The 25,828-nt window shown below is 60.0% G+C and overlaps 3 protein-coding genes across 7 annotated transcripts; 1 reads left to right on the top strand and 2 right to left on the bottom strand.

Annotated features, from left to right (window-relative positions):
* Nucleotides 1-348: 348 nt before the first annotated feature.
* On the bottom strand, nucleotides 349-6,011 carry UTP14A (UTP14A small subunit processome component). Of its 2 annotated transcripts, XM_066559366.1 has the most exons (14): nucleotides 5,949-6,011; nucleotides 5,625-5,692; nucleotides 5,366-5,430; nucleotides 5,111-5,253; nucleotides 4,853-5,008; nucleotides 3,874-3,993; nucleotides 3,680-3,774; nucleotides 3,457-3,580; nucleotides 3,297-3,374; nucleotides 2,507-2,855; nucleotides 1,938-2,356; nucleotides 1,362-1,549; nucleotides 1,195-1,294; nucleotides 349-854 (listed from the first exon to the last, which is right to left on the bottom strand). In XM_066559366.1, the coding sequence occupies exons 1-14, from the start codon at nucleotides 6,006-6,008 to the stop codon at nucleotides 471-473; spliced, it is 2,349 nt and encodes a 782-aa protein (XP_066415463.1). In that variant the 5' UTR covers nucleotides 6,009-6,011; the 3' UTR covers nucleotides 349-470. The 2 variants fall into 2 exon arrangements, with proteins under 2 accessions (XP_066415463.1, XP_066415464.1); XM_066559367.1 differs by lacking the exons at nucleotides 4,853-5,008; nucleotides 5,111-5,253; nucleotides 5,366-5,430; nucleotides 5,625-5,692; nucleotides 5,949-6,011 and adding an exon at nucleotides 4,212-4,825.
* A 1,607-nt stretch (nucleotides 6,012-7,618) lies between these two features.
* On the top strand, nucleotides 7,619-20,379 carry ZDHHC9 (zinc finger DHHC-type palmitoyltransferase 9). The gene is made up of 10 exons (XM_066559550.1): nucleotides 7,619-7,651; nucleotides 7,999-8,292; nucleotides 14,980-15,140; nucleotides 15,701-15,859; nucleotides 16,669-16,806; nucleotides 16,950-16,998; nucleotides 17,267-17,369; nucleotides 17,503-17,606; nucleotides 17,717-17,882; nucleotides 18,616-20,379. Exons 2-10 carry the CDS (start codon nucleotides 8,126-8,128, stop codon nucleotides 18,718-18,720), a joined length of 1,152 nt encoding a protein of 383 aa, XP_066415647.1. The 5' UTR covers nucleotides 7,619-7,651; nucleotides 7,999-8,125; the 3' UTR covers nucleotides 18,721-20,379.
* On the bottom strand, nucleotides 20,286-25,184 carry SASH3 (SAM and SH3 domain containing 3). 4 transcript variants are annotated; one of them, XM_066559545.1, is made up of 8 exons: nucleotides 25,125-25,184; nucleotides 22,828-22,920; nucleotides 22,459-22,608; nucleotides 22,232-22,379; nucleotides 22,006-22,154; nucleotides 21,676-21,882; nucleotides 21,221-21,371; nucleotides 20,286-21,143 (listed from the first exon to the last, which is right to left on the bottom strand). In XM_066559545.1, exons 1-8 carry the CDS (start codon nucleotides 25,176-25,178, stop codon nucleotides 20,914-20,916), a joined length of 1,182 nt encoding a protein of 393 aa, XP_066415642.1. In that variant the 5' UTR covers nucleotides 25,179-25,184; the 3' UTR covers nucleotides 20,286-20,913. The 4 variants fall into 4 exon arrangements, with proteins under 4 accessions (XP_066415642.1, XP_066415643.1, XP_066415646.1 ...); XM_066559546.1 differs by having other exon boundaries at nucleotides 20,286-21,140; XM_066559549.1 differs by having other exon boundaries at nucleotides 22,232-22,376.
* Nucleotides 25,185-25,828: the final 644 nt, after the last annotated feature.

The following is a 25,828-nucleotide window of genomic DNA, read 5'->3' as shown; positions in this document are numbered from 1 at the left end:
CAGGTGATCAGGTTTACTAGGGCTGAGCAGGTACTTTGGGAGTGCAGGTGGGATCTGAGAAACACTCCCGAGGCCAGGCTCAGCATGACAAGGTGGGGAGAAAGCCCCTTTGGCCAAGATTTAAAGATCTATATAGGTACAAAAATGGGGATATAAAAGACAAAGGACAGGATGCTGGCAGCTATTCCAATCCCTCACCATGCTCCTAGACATGCCCCACTATGAGCTCCTGACCAAACTCCCACCCTCAACTCAGCCAAAGCACCTGACCCTGCATGGACCCCAAGGAGAGGATGAAGGGCCCAACCTAGCCCTGGACACTGCCAAGGCAGCCATGCAGACAGCACAGGAAGGGCAGCCCTGGGTTTTATTGCAGAGAAAGAGGTAGAAGGAACTGGACAGAACCAGGAGCTGCTGCTGCTGGTTCCTCCACTCGCTCCAGTTTGAGCCTCCAGGCTGCAGACACAGAGCTACTGCGCTCTGCAGCGCCGGGGCTGTGCCTTCGCCCCAGGAACAGCCTTCCCCCTGGACACAGCCTTCTGCCCAGGCACAGCCTTCCCCCTGGACACAGCCTTCTTCCCGGGCCCAGCCTTCCCCCTGGACACAGCCTTCTTCCCGGGCCCAGCCTTCCTGCTGGGCATGGCCTCCCCCTCAAGCCTGGCCTCGCTGCCAGGGGCCGTATCGGGGATGTCCTCGGCCGAGATGGGCTGGATGATGTGGCCGGTGCGGGTGATGACTCGAGGGGCTGTCAGCTTCTGGAAGGCACGCTGAGTGTTCCACGTGGGGCCCACGGGCGTCCGCATGCTCTGCTCAAACTGCTGGTGCCGCTCAAAGGGGAAGGGCAGCTCGCTGACCTGTGGGGACACCACAGGGGTAATGGCCCTGAGCCACCCAGCCCAGCTTTTCCAGCCCATGCTGCTCCCAATGCTCACTGCTTCCCATTTGTCCAGGACCCACTCACACTCTGCTTCCCTTTCCGCTGCCAGCAGAGCCCAAGAGGGCTGGAACAACCACCACCACCAAGGGAGCAGCCCTGTACATCCCTCCTCCTTCAGTTCTGAGCTGTTTAAGCTGGAAGCTAAGCTTTGGGCAGGGATTTCAGGCAGGGATTGTGGATGTTTTGGGAAGGGATCACAGGAATGCCCCAGGCTTGCCCAGGTGCTGGAGCTCTTATGGAGACCAGGTGTGCCCCACCTGATGCGCTGCCGCGTGGATGTTGCGCTTCTCACTCATGATGACGTGGGGCAAGTGCTGGTCCTTCCGCCGAGGCGCCGGTGGTGGCTTGATCAGGAACCTGTGGGCAAGTCAGGGGTCAGGGCTGGCACGGGGCTGGGCGCAACCCTGAGCTCTCCCCCACTCACCTCTTGACCTTCTTAGCGCTGGGTTTCAGGCCCGTGCCGCCCCACTCGCCCCAGCCTGGCAGCACCAGGTTCACCGGCTGCGGCTTCCCTGCCTCCTCTGCCTTGCGCTTCTCCCGGCGGAAATCGGCGACCACATCATCCCCAGCAAAGGCCTCCGTGATCATCCCGCGCTGCTCGATGCCACCCTCCTGCACGAGGACAAGACTGAGTGGGTTTAATGGTTACTGGGGGAATTCGGAGAGACTGGGACAAACTGGAAGGCAAGGGTTTGTGGGTACTGGGGAGAGTGGGAAGGGGGTGAAAGTTACTGGGCATTACTGGAGGGGGTTTGGGGTGTACTGTAAGGGGGTTTAGAAGTACTGGGAGTTACTAGTTTGGGGCTTCTAATTACTGGGAGGAGGTTTAGAGTAACTGGCTTGGGGTTACTGGGAGTTACTGAAAGGAGGTTTGGGGTTACTGGAAGGGAGTTTAGAGTTACCAGGAGACGGTTTGGGGTTATTGGGACTTAAAGGTTTGGGCATTACTGGATGGGTGTTTTGGGTGCTGAGGAGCATGGGGGAGGCACGTCCCACTCACCTCCTCCTCCAGGACTACAGGCAGGCTGGGGCAGTCCATCTCCTGGGGCTTCCCATCCAGCACAGCCTCCAAGCTGATCATCTTCCTCTTGGCTGGTGCTTTCTTGGTATGTCTGTCCCCAGCTCTGCCTTCCTCCTGCTGCTGTGCTTGCTTCCCTGCTCTCAGGACTACCAGCTTCTCCTGCTCTTCCACAAGCTCGTCCTTAGCCAGATTCTCCACATCCTCCATGGTCCACACGCGGCGCAGCTGCTCCGAGAGCAGGAGCTGTTCCTGGGCCTGAGGGGGAGGCTCTAGCCCTGTGCTCACCAACTCCTCAGCACAGACTGGGGGGACTGGGCTGTCCCCCAGCTCCTCAGCACAGACTGGGGGGACTGGGCTGTCCCTGGGCTGCTCAGCACCAATCTCAGTCTCATCAGCACCTACATGTTGAGGGTAGAAATGGTCACTCCACAGGGCAGAGAGTAAGGACAGCTGTGTGAAATCAGCCAAAAACTGTCCCCAGATCCCCCTCCCTTTGTCCAGCCCCCAGCACTCCCAGCCCACCCAGCTCTGGGCCTTGAGCTCCTCACCATGGTCTCTGCCCTGCCCCTCGGGGCTCCCTGTCCGCTCCCGTCGTTTCTGCTCGAAGTCTTGCAGCAGAGCTTCTTCTTCTGACAGCTCCTCTTCCTCCTCCTCCATCTTGTCCTTGTTCTCCACAGCACCAGGCACTATGTCATCTCTTGGACCCTCCTGTGCCTCAGGCTCTGGGGCCAGGCCACTGGGCCCGCCCAGCATCCAGGGATTAGCCCCACTAGGCATGGGCAAGGCCGTGGTGTCCTCCTCAGGCACCTCACACAGCTCCTCCTCAGGGGGCTCCACCCGCACCTTCTGCATCAGCTCCTTGTTCCTGGCCAGCTGATCCTGCATGGCCTTGCGGGCCTGGGAGGCACCGAGAGGCTCTAACATAGGACAGAGAAAACATTCCCAACCTTCCCTGCCCACCCCAGCCTACCCCCCTTCCCTAAGCAATGCCGAACACCCTGTCATGGCATTCCAATATATAAATGGGATTATAAGAGATAGAGAGACTTTAAACCGTGGCTTGGAGGGACAGAATAAGGGGGAATGGCTGCACACTGACACAAGGCAGGGATAGACAGGATATTGGGAAGAAATTCTTTCCTGTGAGGGTGGCGAAGCCCAGGTAGAGATTGCCCAGAGAAGCTGTGGCTGCCCCATCCCCAGAAATGTTCAAGGGCAGGCTGGCCAGGGCTTGGAGCAACTTGGTCTAGCGGAAAGTGTCCCTACTCATGCAAGGGGGTGGAACTGGATGGGCTTTAAGGTCCTTTCTCACCAAACCATTCTGTGGCTCCATCTTACCTCAAGGTCATACTTAGCCATAATGGCCCTGGATTTGGCCCATTTTCCCTTGTTCTGGTGCTTAAGGCTCATCCGCTCCTGGGGGAAGAGAAGCATCACACAGAGCTCCTCAAGGAGCAGGGCCCTCCCGAGGGGTGAGGCAGAGGTGCCAATGCAGCACCTGCATCCTGAGCTGCTCCAGCTCCTCCAGCCGTGCCAAGGCGGCTGCAGGGTCCGATTTGTGCAGCTGCTCGAACTCTTTCAGGGCCTGGCGCCTCCGGCTCTTCTTGAGCACACGGTGGTACCTGCGGCACAGGGGCAGCTCAGGAGCCGGGCAGGCCCTGGGTGAGGCAGGGACGCCCTGCCCTCCCAGCGTGCCCAGCCCAGCTCAGGCACAGCCTCACTTCTTGCTCTTGATCCGCTTTGCTCGCCGAGCCTTGGCCTCATAGTAGGACTGAACTGCCCGGGCCTTCTGCAGCTCTGCCCGCCGGCGCCGGGCCTGCCAGGGGGAAAGGGGTGAGGGATGGGGAGCACGGGGTGAGGCATGGGGCAAAGGAAGAGTTCCCCATAGCCATGCCCCAACGGGGTGAAGCCTCACCTCCTCCAAGCTCATGGCCTGCACTGAGGCCATCTCCTCAGGTGTCAACAGCGGGTCTGTGACAGGCTGCTGTGTCTTGTGGAGCAATCCAAAGATCTCCTGCTCCAGTGGAGTTCGAGCCTGTTGGGACAGTAGACATGGCAAGAGGATGAGGAGAACTGCAAGGGCCAGTGCTCCCCTGGATGTCCCCATCCATTCTCACTGTGGAAGGCCCAGAGAAGTGTCCCCCTGCCTTGGGGGACTGAGTGGTCACAGCCCCACTCGCAGGTCCCACACCACAGCCCTTGGGCACTCTCCCAGTCACATGGCCAGATGAGAGCAGGTAGAATTCCTCTCACATTAGAAAAATGGTCTCCTAACAGCCAGGCAGCAGTGATCAGGGGGCACCACACGAGAAGCATGGAGCAGGAGTTCCAGGCCACACAATGCCATTGTCCCTCCAAAAACAGAAAGAGACTTTTGGGCAGATCAGTGTGAGTGACAGGTTTGTTGGGAGTTCAGCAGGGGCTGCCCCTCCCTCACCTGGGCATCTGACAACTCCCAGGGATAGCAGTGGATTCCTGCCAGCAGCACAACCCAACAGGAACTTGCATTCAAACCCAAACATAGCCCTCTTTTGTAAGGAGTGTTTCCAGGCTTGCAGGATTTGGCAAACCAATCCCTCTGTCTCAGCACTTGTGGCCAAGGCATACTTCCATGTGCCTGGCCCTGAGAGGCTACAAGGAGGAGAAGGGACAGAGCAGGCTCCAAACCCTCTCACTTGGCTTGTCCCAGATGGCATTTGCACACCTGTGAGACGAACACAGACTGCCCTTCTAACCTTCCCAAGCTGGCGGGCACCTGCTCAGTGTCACCGCTGGGCTGAGCCTGCCATTACTGCCCCCAGCACAGCCAGGGGACATCGACCTGCCCCAGCTGCTCCTGGAGCCACCCTGGCTGCTCCCCCAGAGCCACCCAGCCTGTAACCCGCAGTGGGCACCTTCCACGCCGAGGTGACTCTCTCCAGAGGGGTGACGGTGGCGATGTCCTGCCGCAGAGGGAACACCAGCTGCTCCGCGCGCCGGTTCTGCAGCACCACCTGCTGCCACTTCCCCACGTCCTTCGAGGTGGTCACATAGGCGGCCTCCCTCACCACCTGGGGGGAACAGGATGGGCAGAGAAAGGTGATGCCGGCATCAGGGAGGAGCACGGGAGTCCTGGGGGCTCAGCTTGGACCCCCTTGGCTCCCTGCACTCACCCTCTTGGCCTCCTCTTTGCTCAGTGGCAGCTCGACTGCCGCCTTCCGCTTCACTCTGGCCAGCTCCTTCCTCACACTGCCCAGCGTGGATTTGGGATGAATGGGCTGCAGCAGCTCTGACAGGACCAGCTTTTCCCCAGCGCCTACGCACAGGTGTGGCACTGCCAGGTGAGGGAGCTGTCCCAGCCCTCAGAGTGGCTCTCGGTGGGCAACGCCATCCCAGATCCCCGAGCTCTGCCCAGCTCCCTGCCTCACCTTTGCAGGTGACATTGAACTCAGACACCTGCCCGCTCGCCTCCGAGCGCTCTGCCAGCTTCCGCCTGCAAGAGAGAGACAGAAAACAACCCCAAAGGTTCCTCGTATTCCCCGGGTGCTCTGGAGCGTTTGAGGCCGGTGCCGAGGGCAGGAGCGGGGAACCGCCCCCCCTGCCCCCCCTTCCTGTGCAGCCTCTCGCGATGCGGCTGCTGCAGGAGCCCCCGGGCCTAAACGCGGGACGCCCGTAGCCCCAACTCACCGCTTCCGTCCGGACAAGGCGCTGATGGCCTCCAGGAGCTGCCGGTGCCGCCGCTCGCCATCCTCCTGCTACACAGCACATGCGGTCACAGACCCAACCTGGCAGAGCGCGGGGATGGCCCCAGCGCCCACTCCCACGTGCTCCTCGGGGCCCCCACGGCACCGCCCGGCCGGGCCCCGGGCCCGACATCCTCGGCCCGATATCCCCGGCCAGGCCACGCCGTCCTCCGCTGCGCCCATCCCGGCCAGAAGAGCGCCCGGAGCCCCGCAAAGTGCGGCGGAGGCCGCCCGGAGAGCCCGTCGCACTCTTTCCGGCCCCGCTCACCCCCTCCTCGCTCTCGCTGCCACTCCCCGCCGCCGCAGCTGCCGAGTCCTCCTCCGCCATGGCCCCGCACGCCGGTACTGCCGCAAAGCGCCACCGAGTGTCGCGCCGAGCCCTCGCGCCCTGCCGCAAAGCGCGCCCCTATGACGTCCAGGTTGCCATGGCAGCGGGTCCGGCGGGCGGGGTGGGAAAACCGGAGGGGACCGAGGGGGGCCCGGGAGGGAGCGGGGCACGGACAGCACCGTCCCGGCCTCGGGCGGCGCCTCCGGGACGGCTCTGGCGCTCCCGGGACGCCCCCGGTTCGCCGGGCAGCGGTAGCCGGCGGTGCCACTGCGGGCCAGAGCAGGTCTGAGGGTCTTCGCTCCGTCTGTGACCCTCGTCGGTCCCGCCGGTCCCAGGGATTGCAGGATTCGCTGTTTCCCCCTGGGACGCGCCAGTGGGCTCGGGGACGTAGCTGCCGCACCTACGCTTCCTCCCGCCCGGCCGGACCCGGCTCCTGGGAGCATTTTTGGGGTTGATGGGATCCAAAGGTTGGTTGGAGCAAATACATTGAGTTTTCAGCCACAAAGCGGTGTCAGTGTTTGTCACTGCGCCCGCAGCATCCGTCCTCCTCGTCCTCTTCGTCATTCTTCTCCTCCGTCCCGAGCTGGGCGCACAGGGCGGACAGGGCGCTCGGGGCAGGAGGGAGAGGGATAACGAGCTGTTCCCGTCTGCTCCAGTCTCCATAGCAACAACCGCGGGAAAAGTTCTGTATTTCCCCTCGGGTTTAACGCTCCGGGCCCTGCCTTTGCTGGCAGCCACGTGCCCAGCGGGAGCGCTGTGTGTGGGATTCCAGAGAGGGCTGCCGGGGGTGGGATGCCAGGGGCGGGACGCCCCGAGGTGGGATTCCGGGGATCGATGGGATGCCGGTGGCAGGATGCCGGCGATGGGATCCTGGGAGGCTCCCCGAACCTAACCCCACGGTCTGGGCGTGCAAAACCGTGGGAAAACTACTGTGCGAAATGTGGGAATGTGCGGATGGGGTGGGAGGGGCGGGGAACCCACGGCGGGAGCATCCCGTGCGCTCCTCGCGGCGCTGGGGCTGGGAAGCCCGGTGCTTGTGGGCATCCCGTGAGAGAAAACGAAAAAGAGGAACGGAGGGCGGTGCCGGTCGTGCCCCGCCGGGGGCTGCACCAGGAGGTCTGGCGGGAGACGCTGGGAGGGCCGGGGCAAGCCGAACCAAACCGGAGCGGCGGCCGCCCCCCCGCCACCGCCCGCCCCGCCCCCCCCGCCCGCCCCGCCCCCCCGCCCCGCCCCCCGCCCGCCCCGCCCCGCCCCGCCCCGCCCCCAACCCCCCAACCCCCCAACCCCGACCCGGCTCCGCCCCGCCCTCACCCTGCCCTCCCTTGTCCGCAAGGGCGGGGCCAACCACGCGGAGTGGCAGCGCATACGGCCAATGGGCCGGCGAGAAGCGGCGGGGAGGGACGAGTCCCTGCAAAGTGACAGCGCTGGTGACCAATGGAGTGGCGAGAAGCGGCGCAGTGGGAGGATCTGCCTCGGACTGACAGCGCACGCGCCCAATGGAAAGGCGGGAAGCGGCAGGGCGGGGCGGAGGGCGCGGCGGGACCAATGGCCGCGGCGGCCCCACCCCGTTCGGGCGCGAGGCGTGGCGGCCCCTCCCGGCGCGGTGGGAGCGACCGGCGCGGCCCGAGCGGCACCGGCATCTGGTGAGCGGCGGCGCGGGCCCCTCCCGTCCTCTTCCCTCCCTTGCCGTCTTCTCCCGTCTCCTCTCTAACCCTTCCCTTCCGCTCTCTCCCCGCCGGCTCCCGGCACGCTCGCAGAGCCGGGGCTGCCTTGCCCTGTGCGGCCCGGCCCTGCCGCGTCCCCTCCCGCTGCGGAGCCGCCCAGCCGAGGGTCTTCCTGCCGCGCCCCGCTCCCCCTCCCTGGTGGATTCCCACGGCAACGCCCCTCCCGGGCGCGGGATTTCCATGGCGACGGCGGCCGCCCCCCCCCGTGCCGGTGCCGCCGCCGCCCTGGTGCTGACCGAGCGCTCTCCCCGTTCCCTCTCCCGCAGCCGCCGGCCCGGCCCAGCCCAGCTCGGCCCCGCGGGGCCCCGATGATGCTGGGCGCGCGGGCGGCGGAGGAGCAGCAGCAGCGCCCGAACGTGCGGCGGCCGCTGCCGCCCCAGTGACGGCCCCGCCATGTCGGTGATGGTGGCGAGGAAGAAGGTGGTTCGGAAATGGGAGAAGCTGCCGGGCAGGAACACCTTCTGCTGCGACGGCCGTATCATGATGGCCCGGCAGAAGGGCATCTTCTACCTGACACTCTTCCTCATCCTCGGCACCTGCGCCCTCTTCTTCGCCTTCGAGTGAGTTCCCCGGGGACCCCACGGGACGGGCATGGGGATGGGCCCGTGTGCCCGGGGCCTCGGGAGAGGGAGGGGAGCCTGGCACAGCGCAGCCTGGCACGAAGTGTGGCTGTCCCTGTCCAGATCTGCTTCCTCACCCTCAGCTGACTGACCCCGGAGGTTTTGAGGGTAATGGGCCCTGCCGGAGCCCTGCCGGGGGGTGACACTGGCCCTGCTTCCCCGTGGGTCACCTTCTGTCTGGGACTTGGCAGTCCCTTGTCCCGAGTGTTCCTGGCTCCAGGATAGTCGGAGTGCAAGGGTACTACTGCTGCTGCAGCCCTGGGGCACAGCCTGTGTCCCCACCCACAGAGGGATGTGCAGCCCCCGCATCAGCCCCACCAGGGGGGCGACCCCAGCTGGAGGATTAATAAGGAATGAGCTTGGGGGTCCTGCCAGACTGACCTACCCCTAGCCCCAGGCTGCACTGCAGCTGGAGCCATGCTGGTGTTTCGGAAGGATCCGACCACCCCTTACATCACCTTGGCAGCCTAAAGACCTTCAGCCAAAACCTTTGATCCTGATAAAAAAGAGGCATCTGCCCCCTCCCCTCAGCTCTCCCTGGGAGCTGGGCTGGGGAGTTGGACTGGCCTTAGACTTATCCTAAAATCAAAAAATAACAAGCAAAAAGGGAAAAGCATATGTTTGTCTGGGCTGATGCTGTGGGAAGGGGCAGGATACCTCTGTTGTGTAGCTAGAGGATGAACCTGGATCAGCTAAACAACTGAAAAACTTCCCTTCTTTGGTCTCCTTGGGCATGTTTGTATTTTTGGGCAGCAGAAGGGCTGAATCAGGGTCGGATGATAGAAAAGGTCACAAAGCCAAGAAGAACGAGTGGAAGGACCTGCTTGCTGGCTAAGCCCTGGCTATTCCTGCAGTTCCAAAAAGCCCTTGGCCCAGATGCTGTCCTCTTCAGCATCGTTCCTAAGCCAGGGAACTTGTTTCCACATTCCCTGGCCCAGCATGTCTCTCCCTAGTTTCCTGCCCAAATTATCCCTGGCTCAGTCTGAGGTACCAACTGACCCCACTCTTGGTTTGATGTTTGGGGTTTTTTCCATCTGAAAAATGGAAGGGCTGAGCCTTCCTGCCTTACAGGAAGAACTAATAAGTGTTGCTGCTCCAGAAACGCTTATTGCTGCACCAGAAACACTGATTTGAGGTTTAATTGCTCTGGCTCCCTGTGGATCCTGTCCATAGCAGGAGAGTGAACCACATCCCGCTCTGCCGTGGCTGCGCTAAGGCAGAGTGAGCCGAGGCTGTTTTCCAGACCTAGGCTGTGGTTAGTCAGGAACGTGACTGAAAATTCCTTGAGAAGCCCCTTTCCATGCTCTGGCAGGCAGAGGCCTGTGGAGGAGTCGCTTGCACCAAGACATCCAGGCCGTGCCTAGACCCGGAGGGTGGGCTCTGTGGGGGGAATGCTGCTGGGAACAGGATCACTTCTGAATTTTGGTTAAATCATCCAAGGGAGATGAGGAAAAGTTTGGGAAAATCCAAATACCCGTTTGGTTCTTCCAGTGCAGAACACCTCAGTGTTTTTTTGTTTGGAAGAGAGTGGGTTGTTTTGAACTTGTTTGGGGGATTTTTGAATTTGAGATAGGGATGAAATGTTGCCTTCCCAGCTGGAAGCACTCCCCAACGTCTCTGTTGCACTGATCAGGCTGAGATAAGCAGCTTGGCTGCTCAGGAGCCTTGCCTGCCCTGCATGTGTAGGGAGCTCTGGGTGAGGATCTCAGCCTCCATCTTTCACCGTGTTGTCCGTTTGTCTCGGCGTTTGGCAGATTCTTTAGTGTTTGCATGGAAATTCCTGGTTTCCCCCTTAAAGTTGGTGTCTGGATTTGGAGCGCGGCAGCCGGCGGTGGGCGGAGGAGCCTTTCCCTGGCTGCCCCTCACTGCAGGCTGCCTGTGCCGTGCTGCCTGCTCCATTCAGCTGAATCACTTGCGCAGTCACACCTTGTCTGAGCACGGCTCCGGGGTGCCTGGAGCCAGGATCTGTCTGGCTGCTCGCCCTGCGCCGGGCTGGGCTCGATCCCGGCGCTCCGGGCTGCGCTGGCTCCGGTTACAGCTGAGGCCGGTGGGGACCGGCACCCACGGCGGCAGAAAAGCCGCAGCCCTTCCTTCCCAGCCCTGGAGCCATGGTCGCACTCGCGGGGCTGCTGCTGGTGCTGTTTTTTCCTCCCGAGTTTCTCCAGTGCTGCCAGCTGCTCCGCGGTGTCCACAGGCGAGCGGGCTGAGCGCCTCAGCCTGTGGGTGGGAATTCTGTGTGTTCATCCCCAAACCGCAGCGCTGTGTTCTGGGACTGGGGAAGTCTCTCCAGCCAGGAGCAAACAGGAGCCAGAGGCTGGCAGAACTCAGTGCTATACCTGAGATCCGACTCCTCCCTCGTAGATAAGGCAGAGGGACGGAGCTGTGCTGGCTCTCGGGAAGGGCTCTGCAGCCACCACTGGAGTCCTTTGCCCAAGGGCACCTCTCAGCACTACGGGAGCAGCTCCCGCGGCCTGGGGCTGCTCCAGCAGAGTCTGAGACCCGTGCTTAACTGGGTCTGCTCCATAACACGTCCCATAAAATACAGTTTCACATCCTCTTGGCATTATTTCAGACTCCTAATGGTACGTCAGCCCTGTGGTTGGGCACTTAGCTGCTGTCTGCTTGAGGTGTTCCAGCATGAGGAGACCAGATAAAGCATTTGTAAAAAATGCCTTTAGGAGCTGGGATGATGGGATGCAGTGCTTGCTCTCAGGCTGGAAGTTCCCTTTGCAGTTCCTATCTCTCCTGGAGTTCCACGCTCAGCTGAAGGGAATGAGATTTCTTTTGTCTCTGGCTTTTCAGCACAAAACTTGACATCTGTAGATGTTAGAGGCATGATAGCACCAGCAACATTGGCTCCTCATGGGAAGGGGCTGCTCTTGGATTTTCCAGTGCCCAGGCATATTTGCCACTTTCTTTTTCCTACTTTTTTAGCTTTGTAGAGATGAAAATGTCTTTGTTTTCTGATGAGTTGAAAACACCTACATTGCCCTTTGTGTGACTTTATTTTTCAGTTTTGATTTCCAAAGCCCAGAGACCCAAGACTCAGAGAGGGGCCTCTGAGCTGCTGTTACCTCTGGTTAAATCTGTGTCAAGCATGGTCAAAACTTACATGTGAGTTAATTCATGCTTTTTAATCACTGTAATTTCTCTCAATAGAAGTGAACTTTTTGGTGTCCAGAGTTCAGCTTGTTTTGTTTGTGTTTCTGGGGGAAGTGGCCACTCCTGGGGTTTGGATTGACCTTTTTTTCATATGTGGGCTCCTTCTCAGGAGATGACTTTGCCCTCTCTGCAGCCTCCACATCCTCTGTGGCACCCCAGTTCCTGTGTGGATCTTGGGGTGATTTATCTGTGCAGAGATTTGAGATTTTAGCTGGGAAAGGAGCAGTGACATTGGCATAACATACCTGTCTCCTGCCTCAGTTGTGTCAGAAACACATGCTGTGTGCTGACAGTTGATGTGTCACTGCAGGCAGGTAGGGAGAGGTTCCCGGGAGAGCTCCAGCCCTGACTGGTGCTGCTGGAAAGGGCCTGGACACAGTCGTGTGGTGTGGTGTGGCCGGGCTTTGGAGCAGCTGCTTCCACGCTTACTGCAAACACAGTAGCTGCTAGACACCATCCCTTCCCTGGTGTGAGCACCCAGCACAGCCAGGCTGAAGTGAGGGTCAGGCACTGGGGAAAGATACAGCTCTGCTGGCACCAGAACAGGCACACAGTGTGGCTGTGCTGTAGCTGAGGAAGGTTAAACAGGTGATTTGCAGGTGAGATGTGGGTAAGTGATACTGTGGAGCTTGTGCTGAGCCCTGGTGGGGCTTGCCTGGGGCATGTCCTGCCCTGTGGCCATGGCTGTGCAGTCCCTGTGGCTTTTCCCTTCCTCCAGAGCTTTGCTCAGCGTGCAGAATAACCAGCCAAGCACCATAACTCATGGCACCTCCCAGCTGCTTCTCCCCCTGCTCCCCATTCCAATGATCCCTTTGTTCAGCTTTCCTGCCTCAGCCCACCCCACTGTGATGATGAGTTGTGATAGTGCTGTTATTGTCTGCTTTTTGGTGACAAAATGCTCCAGAGCACAGAAATGGTGCTGGGAATGGGGGAGCAGCATCTTCACAGGCCAACAGAGCATCTCTGTTGGCTCTGAGCTCTCCCAAACAAAAGGTCTTTAAATGCCTGTTCCTGAGCAGTGAAATCATCTTAGAGACAAGGCGTAGGCTGAAGATACCCCAGTGCTAGTGAGTACCTGAGTACCAAGTCAGGACCTTGGGTGGCTGCTTTCCCTGCCATGGACAAGTTCCCTGGAAGTCACATGAAGAGTGAGGCCCCATCAGCACGGAAAGTGGGGGCTCCACACTGGGCTCCATGCTAGGCCTGGCAATGCAGTTTCACCGTGGTGGGAGCTCCTCTGGCTCTCACCTCTGCCCTCGCCTGCAAGGGGCCACAGACACCAGCCCAGCTAAGGGGAGCTAAGCTAAGCCTGTGTGGAAGCAGGAGAGCTGTGGCTCAGCTTTAACACAGCTCATGGATCCATATTTAAACCCACAACAGGTTCATGTTGTCACAGCAGTTCCAAAAGCTGGACAAGGGTCAGGCTGCAGCCTTTTGGGGCAGGCAGTGTCCAGCTCTTAAAGGAATAATCACAGAATCGTTTAGGGTGGAAAAGACCCCCCAAGACCATCAAGTCCTGTCACTGGTAACCACATTGTCAACCAGACCAGAACACTGAGTGCCACATCCAATTGTTCCTTGGACACCTCCAGAGATGGGTGGTTCACCACCTCCCTTGGCAGCCCCTTCCAATGCCTGACAGCCCTTTCTATGGAGAACCTTCTCCTGATGTCCAACCTGAACCTCCCCTGGCACAGCTTGAGGCTGTGTCCTCTTGTCCTGTCACTGATTGCCTGGGAGAAGAGGCTGACCTGCACCTAAATCCATGTTCCATCTTCCTAACCCCATACTTCTACCCCAAATGGGCTCCAAGGCTTTTGTTTACTTGCTGACTGACTTGCAGCTGTCCCTGGACTTTGCCCTTGCAGAGGGAATGCAAAGTTATCTTAGGCTGCCTGAAGATGATAAGCTCGGCACTCCAGTTCTTCGTCTGTGGCCAGGGCTGGGCACAGGGACATTGTTTTGGGGAACAGCAGAGTGTGCAGTGTCTGAAGTGAAGGATGTTGGTTTAAGGCCCAGGCCCTTTGTGTTGCTGTGGGCTTCTGGTGTTGCAGCTGTGACTGAAGTGTGCTGTAACTTCAGTGTGCAGGCCTTCTGTCCCTGCCACACGTGGGGGACAGCGCTGGAGTCAGGCAATGGCCCAGGAAATGTTTCTGCAGTGGGCCTGCGGAGCCTGGTGCTGCCAGCTGGAGCTGGAAACTGCATTGTGTTTGGGGAATCTGTGGTGGGAATGCTGTCCAGAATTAAATAGTGCTGTGGAGGTAATGGAAATGGCCTTGCTTGGGATGGCAGCCCCCCAAGGAGGATAATCCCTGGCCCCTCACCGCAGTAGCCTGATGCTTGCATGGAAAGTAACAGTGGAACAGTAGGAGTCTGGGTTGGATCCATCCCTCACCAGCAGGAATAAAGGGTGGATTCTAGAAAGCCAAGTGCCTGAAAGCCTGGGTGCCCAGCTGCATCAGGAGGCTGGAGGAGGGATACGTGCGAGGAGTGGTGAGATATGACACAAGTGGTGGGATTTAGGTGAGGTTTCCCTTAAACCATAGCAAAGCTCCATAGGAACTTCACCCCAACATCAGTAGGGTTTTCTGAAGGAATCAGGGTAAAATATGGATTTTTTCAGCCCAGTATGTCTCTAAAATGTGACTTCTGCCCAGGCCTCCCACATGGCTAGGGCTGCAGCACCTCTGGGGACATGGCTGTGAGTGTCCAGGAGCAGCACGGCCATGGTGAGATGAGTCCCGTGCTCCCTTTGCATTCTCTATCAGCAGGATCAGCACCATAAACTCCTCATTGGGCCTTGTTGTATTTATGGAGGATACAAACCTTGTTCCCCTTTGAGCTGGGGGAGTGTTGAAGCAGGAGCCTTTCTGCTTTATTTGGAGTGTTCTAGTCTGTTGTCTCAGGAAAGCCAAAGGAAGCCAGATGTCTTCTTGCATGGGAATGTTGCACTTTCACAGGAATCCATTCCTAAGAAGTACAGGATCCACTTAATCCCAATAATTTCTGTGATATGGGAAGCTCCTGCTCTTTAGGGGTTAGCTAGAGATTCCCACTATCCCCACAGGCTTCTATTCCTTCTTCCAGCTTTCCAGGTATGGGGTCCCTGACCAGGCCTTGGGTGCTTCTCCCAGTGGTCTGGCCCATTCCTTGGCAGCAGGAATGTAATGGACAAGGTCTCTCCCGCTGCCTGGTTGTGTTTCTGGCATTGCTTAAAATGGGAGCTGAAAACAGAACAAATGCTGGGAAATATCTGTGCCTAGCTGGTGGAAAACGTGGAGATGCTGTGATGGTGCCTGGTTGTTGGAGCTGCCCCAGGAGTGTTCCCCTGTGGTGATGGGATCAGAAGGATGTTCTGAACAGCTTCTCTGCTCCAGATCTGAGCAGTGCTGCGGAGTGCCCGGGCTCTGACGCTGTGCCAGGAGATGAGACTCTGACTCATTGTCTCCTGCCCCGTGTCCGCAGGTGCCGGTACCTGGCGGTCCAGCTCTCCCCGGCCATCCCCGTGTTTGCAGCAGTTCTCTTCCTGTTCGCCATGGCCACGCTGCTGCGGACGAGCTTCAGCGACCCTGGCGTGATCCCGAGGGCCCTGCCTGATGAGGCAGCCTTCATTGAGATGGAGATTGGTGAGTGAGTGTGGAGTGGCCAAGCTGGTGAGGGATGGAAAAGCCTCCCTATTTATGGCATATTTCTAGGTTACAGTCCCTGCAAGAGCTTATCTTCCTGGCTGGACCTCCAAAAGTGAGGATTGCCCCAATCTGCTGGCTCACCGTACTTGGTCAAGTTTCAAGAAGGCAGCATGTTGTACCTGCGTCCCTCTCTGGGAGCCATTTCACCTGCTGCTTCCTCTCCCATAGCCGTGTACATACAAACTCAGTTTGCTTTTGAGAAGGGGTGCAGAAAGCTTGGAGCGGTCCCCTTGATCCTTCAGGGAGAGAGGAGGTTTGGTGGATGCAGGTGATAACACCCAGCCCACTCTCAACATGTCCATGAAAGCTCTGGCATCCCTTTTCCTGCCTCCAAGCTGCCAGGTTGGCTCTGGCCTGCGTGAGCAGAGCTGCAGCCTCCAGCTCCAGAGCCAGCGGGCTCCGATCCCGCTGGGAGGAAAGGCAGGGAAGCGAGTTGTTGTTTGAGGCCTGTCATGTTGTAGCAGCAGTTCCGACCTGTGCCCGGTTCTCTCTGGCAGAGGCCACCAACGGGACCGTGCCGCAGGGTCAGCGCCCGCCCCCGCGCATCAAGAACTTCCAGATCAACAATCAGATTGTGAAGCTCAAGTACTGCTACACGTGTAAGATCTTCCGGCCGCCCCGCGCCTCGCACTGCAGCATCTGCGACAACTGCGTGGGTGAGTGGTGCTGGGCCTGGCCTGGCCCTGCTCCTCACGGAGAGCCTTGGCACAGGGACAGACCCGTGCCCAGGCTCCTGCTGGGTGGCTCTGGGCTGCTGCAGTGTCCAGGCTGCCTCGTCTTGTGCTCGAGGAGCTTGAGGTTTGCTCAGAACCTGGAGCCAGGTGCTTCCTCTTTGCCAGGACTTTGGCAATAACTGAGTCCAGCTGCTGTGTGTACATGTGCAGCCCATTTTTGAATCCCACTGGACTCTGGCCTTGCAGGACTGGAGGGTTCCAGTGGAGAGTTGTGTCTCAGGTGACAGCAGATCCTTCATCAGCACAGAGATTGTGCCATTCCCTGGGGTGCCCTGGTTGTTGTCTTCCTTCTGTGTATGTAACTGGCTCATGTTCAGCATCACTGCTCCAGGCAGAAATCCTGTCCTTTTGGACCCCTTTCCTCCTCTTCAGATTCCCAGCCTTTGTGTGTTTATGCAGTTTGTTGAACCTTCTCCTGATTATTCCAGGGTAAGAACATGGGGACTCCCAGGCCTTCATCTAACCCATGTGCTGTGGCTGTTGTACTCCAGGGAGAGAAGACACATGGGGGGGGTCAAGCTCAAATTCTCTCTTAATGTGCAAAATGACTCATTATAAAACAATTTTGGACTTTTTGACCTCCTGAAAGGAGGCCAGGATATGAGGTCCTGACTGAGCAGAGGGTTGAACTTGGCAGTTTTTGTCAGCCTGGGGGATTTTTGAAGTGGAAGCACAGGGGCAAGGATCTAGACGTGGGCAGGCAGTGCTGATTTTCATCTTGGCTTCCCCAGAGCGCTTTGACCATCACTGTCCCTGGGTGGGCAACTGCGTGGGAAAGAGGAACTACCGCTACTTCTACCTCTTCATCCTCTCGCTTTCCCTCCTCACCATCTACATCTTCACCTTCAACATCGTCTACGTAGCACTGAGTGAGTCTGCCCGGAGAGCTGGAGAGCTGGGAGGGAGGGAGTAGGACTACAGGTGGTGGTGTGAAACCAGAGTTAGGGAGTGGGAAAGGGAGCTGGACTCAGTGGGATGTTCCAGGTGAAAAAAATCTCTTTCTGTATTGCAGAATCTCTGAAGATTGGGTTTCTGAACACGTTGAAGGAAACCCCAGGGACATATCCTTCCATGGTCCCAAGTGCTTGACTTCTCCACTCCTCCACTTCTCCATTGGGGGTTAGTGGGAGCTGCATTGTGGAGTGGCTGCTTAGACCACTCTGAGTCTTTCCGAGCGTTTTCCCCTGGATGACAATGTGGGGAGCAGTTTCTTGGCTCTCGGGAACAGAAAACAGTGGCTAGGAGAGGAAGAGAAGCTGATGTTTGTGGGGGCAGTAACAGGTGGGCTGGGCCTGCTCTCAGGCTGTTCCCGTCCTTAACTGTTCTCACTGTACTGGAGGTGCTCATCTGTTTCTTCACGCTGTGGTCGGTGGTGGGGTTAACTGGGTTCCACACCTTCCTGGTGGCACTGAATCAGACAACCAACGAAGACGTAAGTAGAGCCTTCCTCTTCCTCTGAGCTGTCGGTGTTTCTCAGTGTGTCAAGGCTGAGCAGAACACAGGGATCTGGGGGCTGGGGCAGGGTGGCCTTGGAGTAAACCTGAGTTTGTGCCCAACTATTTCAGATTAAGGGGTCCTGGACTGGGAAGAACCGTGTGCAGAATCCCTACAGCCACGGCAACATAGTGAAGAACTGCTGCGAGGTGCTCTGCGGGCCCCTGCCCCCCAGGTGAGCTCTTGAGGGGCCTTGACCTTTGTCTTCCACCAGCACTTCTGCTGGGAAGAGAGGTGGGATTTGGGGAGACATGGGTGTCTGATGGCGTGGTTGTGTTCTTGCAGTGTCCTGGACAGACGGGGCATCCTGCAGCAGGAGGAGAGCACAGCTCAGGAGGGGTCGTGCCCGCAGGGACCCGGCACGCAGGAGCCCCTGGCCACTCAGGGCCCTGGGCAGGCCCAGGAGGGTGGCATGAAGCAGCAGGATGGCAGCATTCTTCCCCCCAGTGCTGTGAGTGATCCCCTTGGGAGCTGGGGGGGCTCTGGGAGAGTGGAAGAAAGCTCAGAGTGTGACTTAGGAAGGACAAAACTACGCGAGGGGTCATGTGAGAGGCTGCTGCTGAAAAGCTTGTTTGCTCTAACCTTGGAAACCAGCGTCTTGGTTTCCTTGGATTTCCTAAAAGGAGATCACAGCTGGCTGCTGTTTTGGAGATCAGTCCTGCCATGAGAGCACTCAGGAGCTGTTGCCCATGGAGCTCGGCAGGGCTGGGGAGGGCTGAGAGGTTGCAGACATCTTGTTCTGGTTCTGCGTGTGAGCTGCAGGGCTGTCCCTGGGATCTCTGTCTGTGGAGAAAGCTGCTGTGGCCCTGAGCAGCCTCCTGTGTTTGAAATTAGTCTGCATTAAGGACACAGTTTGACAGGAGACTTCCAGAGTGCCCTTCCCACCTAAATTATTCCAATAACATGGTGGGAAATGCCTTGGCTTGCTCCTGCTTGGGCATGAGCTGCCCTTCCCTGGTGGACACAGTCCAAGACACCTTCTGCTGGAGCAGTCCAGTGCTCCAGTTCTTCCTGAAGCTGCTATGTTGCCTGTTGGGTGGCCCCTGATTTTAGTTTCTCATTTTCCCAAGCACACCTGAGACTGCTGCTAGTGGAGCTGGAGGTGGAAGCGGAGCGGTGGGGCCTGTGTGCTTGCGCTCTGCACTGGGGGTGTCCCTGCAGGTCACTCTGTCCTCTCTCTCCAGGTCCCTGCCCCATCTGTGAGTGACGCCGAGATGCCAGAGGAGAAGCAGCGAATGCCTGGGGAGCTCCCGGTGCCCCCCCTGGACGCTGGGCGAGAGGAGCACTAGCATCTGCTTGGAAAGGAGAACTTTGTTGTTTTGTCTAATCGAAGCTGGAAGTGGTGGAGGAGAGGAGAAGGGCTGGATGGCAGGCACCTGCTTCCCCATGGCCATTTTGCTTTAGTCATTACTCACCACGGTGCGGGCAGCGCTGGCCTTGCGCGGTGGCACCCCCCGGTCACCGTGGGGCACTGCCAGCACCAGGTCTGCCTAGGGCCAGGCCTCTGGCTCTGTGGGCTGTCCTGGATGCTCCATCCCAGCTCAGGGCTGGGGCTGTCCCCTCTGCCCGGGCCCAGCTCTGACAGGGTGAGGCTGTCAGGGCCAGCCTGCGACCTTCTGCTGAGGAATCCCCAAGGAAAGGGAAAGCAATCGTGGCAGCAATGTCCTCTCTCCCCTCCTCCCTCCTTCCTCTAATCCGTGGCGTTGTTTTGTGGTTGGTGTGGCAAGGCTTGTCAGGAGACGTTTTGGTGCCCCAAGGACCCAAACAAGTGGGAAGGAGTTCTGCTGGCAGCGGTTTTTAGGTAGCTGTCTTCCTGTGCTCCTTTCTGCATGATGTAACAAGGCAGCAGCTATGAGGCGACCCTCCTTCCATCTGCTCTGGTGCTCACATCACCCTGGGCTTTGAGGGAGGGAGAAGGCAGCCAAGGTGGACAGCTGCAGGGAAAGGTTTGCCTGTGTGCCTGTGCCACTGGCTCCTGGCTGGTGCTGGGGCTGCATTTGTTTCTGGGTGTCTGCATTGAGCCCTCCCCAGCTGTGGCACAGCAGCTCTGCAGAACCTCAGCCCCAATCTGTGTTGTGTCATTGCATCCCCATGTCCCCCCTTTGCCTTGCTCTGCTGTTCTCAGCCATCCTAGACTGGCTTTGGGAGCCTTGGATCTTCCTAGGATTGTACCAGCTGCCTAGGGCTAGGCTTGTGTGTCCTCAACAGAGGAGGAGAGGCTGGGGGGATGGCAGGAGAGCTCTGTGCCGTGGCAGGGCTCCCCCACTCCACAGTCCCTGTCCTGCACTGGCAGGACCCTCACACCTCTGGGATCCCCGCAGAGGTCGCTGGTGGAGGAGAGGCCGTTCTGTGCCCTGGCAGCTCCGGGTCCCTTGTCACAGTGCTGGGCACTCACTCATTCAGTTCCTCCCGGCAGGTGTGTGGTGGCTGCTGGGGGGCGTCCTGACAGGCCAGTCCCGTCTGTGTGTCCGTGATGCTCCTGGCTGGCAGCGAGGGGTGTGGTTGAACGTGGCACCGGCACTGCCCCCTCTCCCGCAGTGCGGGGCCCCTTCTCCTGGGTGAGAGGGCAGAGCTGCCACAGCTGCTCTCCGTTGGAATGTGGCTGGAAAAGAGCCCCTGCCGCCCTGCCACGGCCCCCAGCCAGCCCAGCCCCATCCTGTTCCATCCTCCGGGGACAGGGCTCCTGTGCCCCACCCCGTGGGAGTCGTCCCAACGCGCTACTGACCAAAACTCCAATTCAGTGCGGAAAATTGGGTATTTTGGCTTTGCTGCTCCCTGTTCCATGAGGTGTGTGGAGTGCTGCCTGCCGGGACCTGCCTGCATGGGTCAGGGTCTCCAGAAGGAAGGAAGGGGGTTGGGTGAGGGCTGGGTGTTCTTTATTTTTTTCTTCTTATTATTTTTTTTTAATTTTAAAACAATGAAGGAAACTTAATTGGTTTGAAAATGGCTGAGCTGTAGCCCCTGCGTTTCTGTGCTGCCCCAAGCCAGCTGCCTCTTCCCTCTTCCCTGTGCATTTCCAGGACTCTCCATCTCACACTTCCAGGGTGTCTTAGCTATGTTATTTGCATCTTGCTGTCCCCCATGGCAGGTGACGGGGGGGGAGGGGTCTCTGGGTGTCCATGCTGAGAAGTGACAGTGTCCTAGGCAGGCTTCAGTTGCCTGCACACACAGCTTCCATCCCTAGCTCCCTTCCTGAGCCTGCTGGCAAACCTGGGGAAAGCAGCCAATGCCTGTGGTGTCTTGGCAGGGAGTGCAATGCCCCAGCATGCCCAGAGTCCCTGCCTCGGGGCAGTGGTGCCAGGCAGTGCCATGCAAAATGTCTTGGAGCACCTCATGCCCACCCAGCATCTGGCTCTGGTGCAGGGGCCAAGCTGGGCCCTGAGGTGCCACCACTGGGGCTCCCCTGTCCCCCACCAGCAGCCATCCCCTCCAATCCAGCTCCCCTATTAGGGCCAGAGTGGAAAGTGGCGGTGCTGGTGGGCTCAGGGGGATTCTGCCATGGAGAGACCCCCCAGCTGCTCCTCAGGACCCGCCAGCTGCTCCTCAGGACCCGCCAGCTGCTCCTCAGGACCCCCCAGCTCGGCCTCCTCCCGGCTGCCATCCAGGGTCTCTGATCCCTCGAAGCAGCCGGAGTCCCGGGGAATGTCCCCCTTGGGCTCTGAGGGTGATGGCAGGGCCTCAGTGCTGTCACCATCCTCTGGCTCACTGGCTGCTGGGAAAGGGGCCGTGGTGTTAGTGGTGCTGCTGGGGTACCCAGTCAGGGTCCCCGCCCCTCCCCAGGACTCTTACTGTCATAGTCCAGGAGGAGCTCGGCAGCCGTCAGCAGCTTGGCGCGGTGCTGGGGGTCCATGATGTGCAGTTCATTCAGGTGGGTCTCCCGCAGCTCCTTGAAGTCCTCCAGGGTCTGGTACCCATTCAGCAGGAGGGTGGGGGTGTGTTCCTGGGTGGGGGGTGGGGGTAGGGGTGAGCAGGGCATGGGTGGCTCCCCTGGCTCCTCCTGACCCCCAGTGATGGCCTGTAGCTCCCCCCTCAGTGGGTCCACGGTGGGCACTTAGCCCACATTACCAAGAAATGCCCTACATGTCCCCTCTGTGCCCCTGGGTGCTTGGTGGAAGGACCCACAAGGTGGGGGATAGTGAAGGGGAGAGGGCTTGGTCACACTGCTGGTCCCGTGCTGGGTGCTGCTGGGTGCTGGGTCCCTGGACAGCGGGGTGCTGCTGTCCCCCACAGCCCCTGTCCCTCACCTGCAGGTTGATGCGCTCCAGCAGCTCATGGAGGGTCTTGGGCTTGAGGCGCTTGTTCCGGCTGGAGCTCCGGCTCCTGCGGGCAGGGACCGTCTCCTCAGGGATCACATCCACGTAGATGAACTTGAAGGAGCCCACCCTGTTGTGGAGCAGCCCGGTCCAGGTGCCCACAGGTGGCTTCTCAATGATGCCGATGATGTCCCCTTTCTAGGCCAAGGGACATGGGATGGTGAGGGGCACAGGCTTGGGGACAGCCAGGGAACACTCCCAACTCAGGGGGTCCACAGCTGCCCTCCCTCCCTCCCCAGGGCCACAGTGACCATGGCTCACCCGCAGCTTCAGGGAGTCCTTGTCATAGGGGCTGGGGGTGAAGTCGGTGTGGACACGGGCCCGGCCACAGAAGGGGCCAGTGTAGGCTGGGACGGTCTCCTCCAGCTGCTGGCTGTCCCTGGGATCGCCAGGGCTGGGAATGTCGCTGCCTGCCGAGAGGAGGGGGTCAAGCAGGATATGCCCGGCTGGGGATGTGGGACCAGTGTCCCATCGGGGCTGGCCTCACCGCTGGACATCTGGCGTCCGAGGGCTGGGCGCCCATCCTCCTCCTCCTCCAGCTCCAGGTACGACAGGGGCACCTTGTCATGGCTCTGCTCTTCCACGCTGCTGGCTGGGGACAGGGGGCATGGCCTCTCTGCCTCCACCTCTCCCTGCTGGGGGTACCGGGGTCAGGCCGAGGGAGGGGGAGCTGTCCCCCACTCACCTGTCTGTGTCCCCACGCCTCCTGCTCACCTTGCCCTCGGCCAGCGCTCTCACAGCCATCCTCCCCATCTTGCGGTTCATGGTGCGGGAGATGACCGCCCGCCACTTCCTGCCCAGCTTGGTCCCGCTGCTCCGCGCGCCCTCCTCAGCACTGGCACTGCTGGCATCATCCTCAGGGATCTGCCAGAGGGATGGAGAGTGAAGGCAGAGCCCCCCACCCTGGGCAAGCCTCAACAGGGTCACACAGGGACTGTGAGATCCCAAATGCCACCAGTGCTGACGCTCTGGGGCTGCTCCATGACATGTAGGCCACTGGTAAGACCAGGAGTTTCAGGAAACCAGCCCTGAAATGGGCTGTTCCCAGGGGAGCAGGATGTGTCAAGGGTGCTAGGAACTCACATTCTCCTCCAGGCTGAACTCCTCGCTTGACACGGGGGAACTGACCTTGGACTTGTTGAAATCCTTGAAGCTGCTGGAACGCTGTAGGGAAAGCTGAGAGCAGGGGCAGAGGTGTGAGGGGGGAAATGGAAAGGTGTGATATGGGTTTCTTCCTGCATTCCCTGCCCCAGCTCCTCTCTGCTCTTTGAGCTGCTCTGCCAATCCCAGGGTAATGCCAGTGCTGGGAAGAGTTTTTTGCTCTCTTCCAGGAGCTGCCATGTGTCATCAACCCCCCAGAACTGGGATGTGGAGCTCTTGGTGCCTGTGCAGCTGCTTGGCACAGCATTCCCAGGGCAGGGATGCTCTAGTGTGGAGCCTGGCACTGCCATGCCGGGAGCAGCCCAGGGCTGTGCCATGATGCCACCCTGGCACATGGGCCAGGACGTGGAGGCACACAGAGCTCTGCATCTCCTCTCAGCACAGGTGGGCAGGCAGTGAAGGGCAGGTAGCACCAGAGCAGCCCTGCTGCTACCCACAGGGTCAGCTGCAGGACTGAAATCCTGGAGCATTCATCACAAATCCGTGTTTTCCACCTGTGAGTGTCACTCCATAGCCCAGAGAGCACACCCCCAGCATCACCAGCTGGCTTGGTGCTACCTTCTGCTTAAGCCATCAAAGCTCATTTTGGATCTCAGTTCTGGTACACCTCTCTGTCCCTTGCTCCTTTTAGTCTTTGCTGTGCCCCCTGCCTGCCTTTCTCTCCATGGCCTAAGGTGCCTGTCTCACATGGAAGGGTTTCTTTATGCCAGGAACGTCCTTGGTGCCAGCATGGCCACATGGTGCCAGGTGTCCCTCATCTCTGGATGCCAGCACCAGCGTGCTCACACACTGGGGCACAGTGAGCTCAGCTGCCACTGCCAGCACTCTGAGGCCCTCAGAGCACACACCACAGTGCTTGCTCTGCCATCACCACAACCAGGGATTCCTGTTCTCAAGCAGCTCTGCCAGCTCCTGTGGTGGCAGAGGCCTTTCCCAGCCCTGCACAGCCTGGCCCTGTGCTGTTCCCTCTTTATTCTCCTTCTCATTAGCTCCACCGAGCACCCTGAGCACTTGGTTTTGCCATTCCTTGCAGAGGGCTGGCTCACGAAGCCACACCCAGCTGCACACCCACTGTGGCTTCATGCCAGCTCCAGGTGCATCTGTGCAGACTGGATGCTGGCTTTTGCCCTGCTCCCACCCCAGTGCCTGAATCCACCACATCCAGGTCCACTGAACCTCCCAGGGCTTCACTGCTGAGATAAAACAGCTCTGAGACAGAAGTGCCCCGGGGCTGGAGGAGCCATGGAGAGCCTGGCAGTGAGATGTGAGTCAGGGGGGCCGGGCTCTCCCGGAGCAGAGCAGGAGGGGGAAGTGAGAATGGCTGTCACTGGGCAAGGGCAGGGGATGCCCACTGGGACTGGCCCGGCTGGATGGGCCACCCCCGTGCAGGGAGGGGACTTCACCCAGGTTTCCTGGAGGAGCTTGGCAGCACAGAGGAGCTGCCATGGCAGGATTTGTGCCTGTCATGGGCAGGACCCTGCCACCAGGCACTGCCCCTGCTCCCCGTGGTGACTTGCTGATGCTGATGCCAGCCCAGCAAAGCTTGGCAAGAGCTGAAATGCCAGCTGGTGCGAGACCTGGCGGGGGATGAGGAGCCAGTTTTGGCCCCCACTGGTGACTTCAGCCTCCAGACTTCAGCCACAGGGTGGCACACGGCCGTGGCACGCAGGGGGCTCTCGAGAGGCCGTGGCACTGGCAGCTGTGCTCCTGTGGCTCGCACCTCGCAACAGGGCTGCCGGAGGAAGCGGCTGGCGCACGTGACGAAGCTGCGGCCCCGACCGCAGCACCTTGCTGCGCAAGAGCTGCACAGCCGCCACCGCAGCCATGGCCCCCAGGAAATGACAGGCGGCCGCCCACGCCCGGGGAGGCCATGGCGGGGCGGGGGGCACAGCCGCCCCCAGCAGAGCTCTGCGCGTCCCACCGGCACCTGAGCTGGCACCCATGTGGATCCCGGGGGCTGTGCATCCCAGCCACAGGTCCCAACAGGATGGCAGGCAGAGTGGGAGGCAGACAAGGCCAGGACCACGCACTGGCGAGGCCACGGTGGCTGATGGCAGCAGAGACGAACTGATGGCAGGGCAGCTGCCGTGCGATCCCAGCCCCCGGGGCCCTGCCCCAGCCTTCCTGCTCAGCATCCCACGGCAGCCCAGGCTCGGACAGCTCTGGATGCGCCGGGATGTCTGCGGTGCTGAGGGCTCCTGGATTCCGCCAGGACTCACCTTCCTGTGTCCCGGCTCCTTGTCGCCGGCGTTGGAAGGCTTGCGGCGCAGCATGGCCTGGGGCCGGTGGCGAGGGCTCAGCGTCCAGCAGCGGCGAGCGCGGCCCGGCCCGTCCCGTCTCGTCCCGCGGCACCGGCACCGAGCCGGGAGCGCACAGGAAGCCGGCGGTCACATGAGAGGCGCTTGCAGCCGTGCTCGGGGTGGCTGGCGAAGCGCGGGCTGGGGCAGGAGGAAGGAAACCCTCCAGCGAGCTGCTGCCCTGCCCGGGGCCCCTGGGTGGGGACGGTGCCTGCGCCCTGACACTGCTCGGCCGTGCCGCCCCTCGGTGATGCTGCCCGTGCCCTGCCTCCCCTCGGCAGTGCTGCCGCCCCTCGGTGATGTTGCCCTTTGGCCATCTGCACATGGGCATCGTGTGTCCCCGCCATGGAGAAAGTGACAAACCCCAACCCCTCCGTCGTGCCCACCCCCGTGCCTGCTCATCCTGCTGGGACATGGTAGCCAAGCCCTATGCGGTACACTTGGTCTGGGATGTCCCCTGTATCCGCAGGTCCTCCCGGCTCGGCATCACACCCAGGTGGGATGTGCTCATGGTCACCCCGCTGCTAGCACCCGCGGGGACATCCATGGTTGGCTGCCCTGCATCTTCTCACACCAAATCCTCCAGCTTTTGCCCCAGAATTATAATCTGCCCAAATCCATCTCCT

Source organism: Molothrus aeneus, chromosome 14 (assembly GCF_037042795.1).
Source record: "Molothrus aeneus isolate 106 chromosome 14, BPBGC_Maene_1.0, whole genome shotgun sequence".
Lineage (NCBI taxonomy): Eukaryota > Metazoa > Chordata > Aves > Passeriformes > Icteridae > Molothrus > Molothrus aeneus.
The sequence above is the reverse complement of the archived record's forward strand: the minus strand, read 5'-3'. Positions and strand labels throughout refer to the sequence as shown.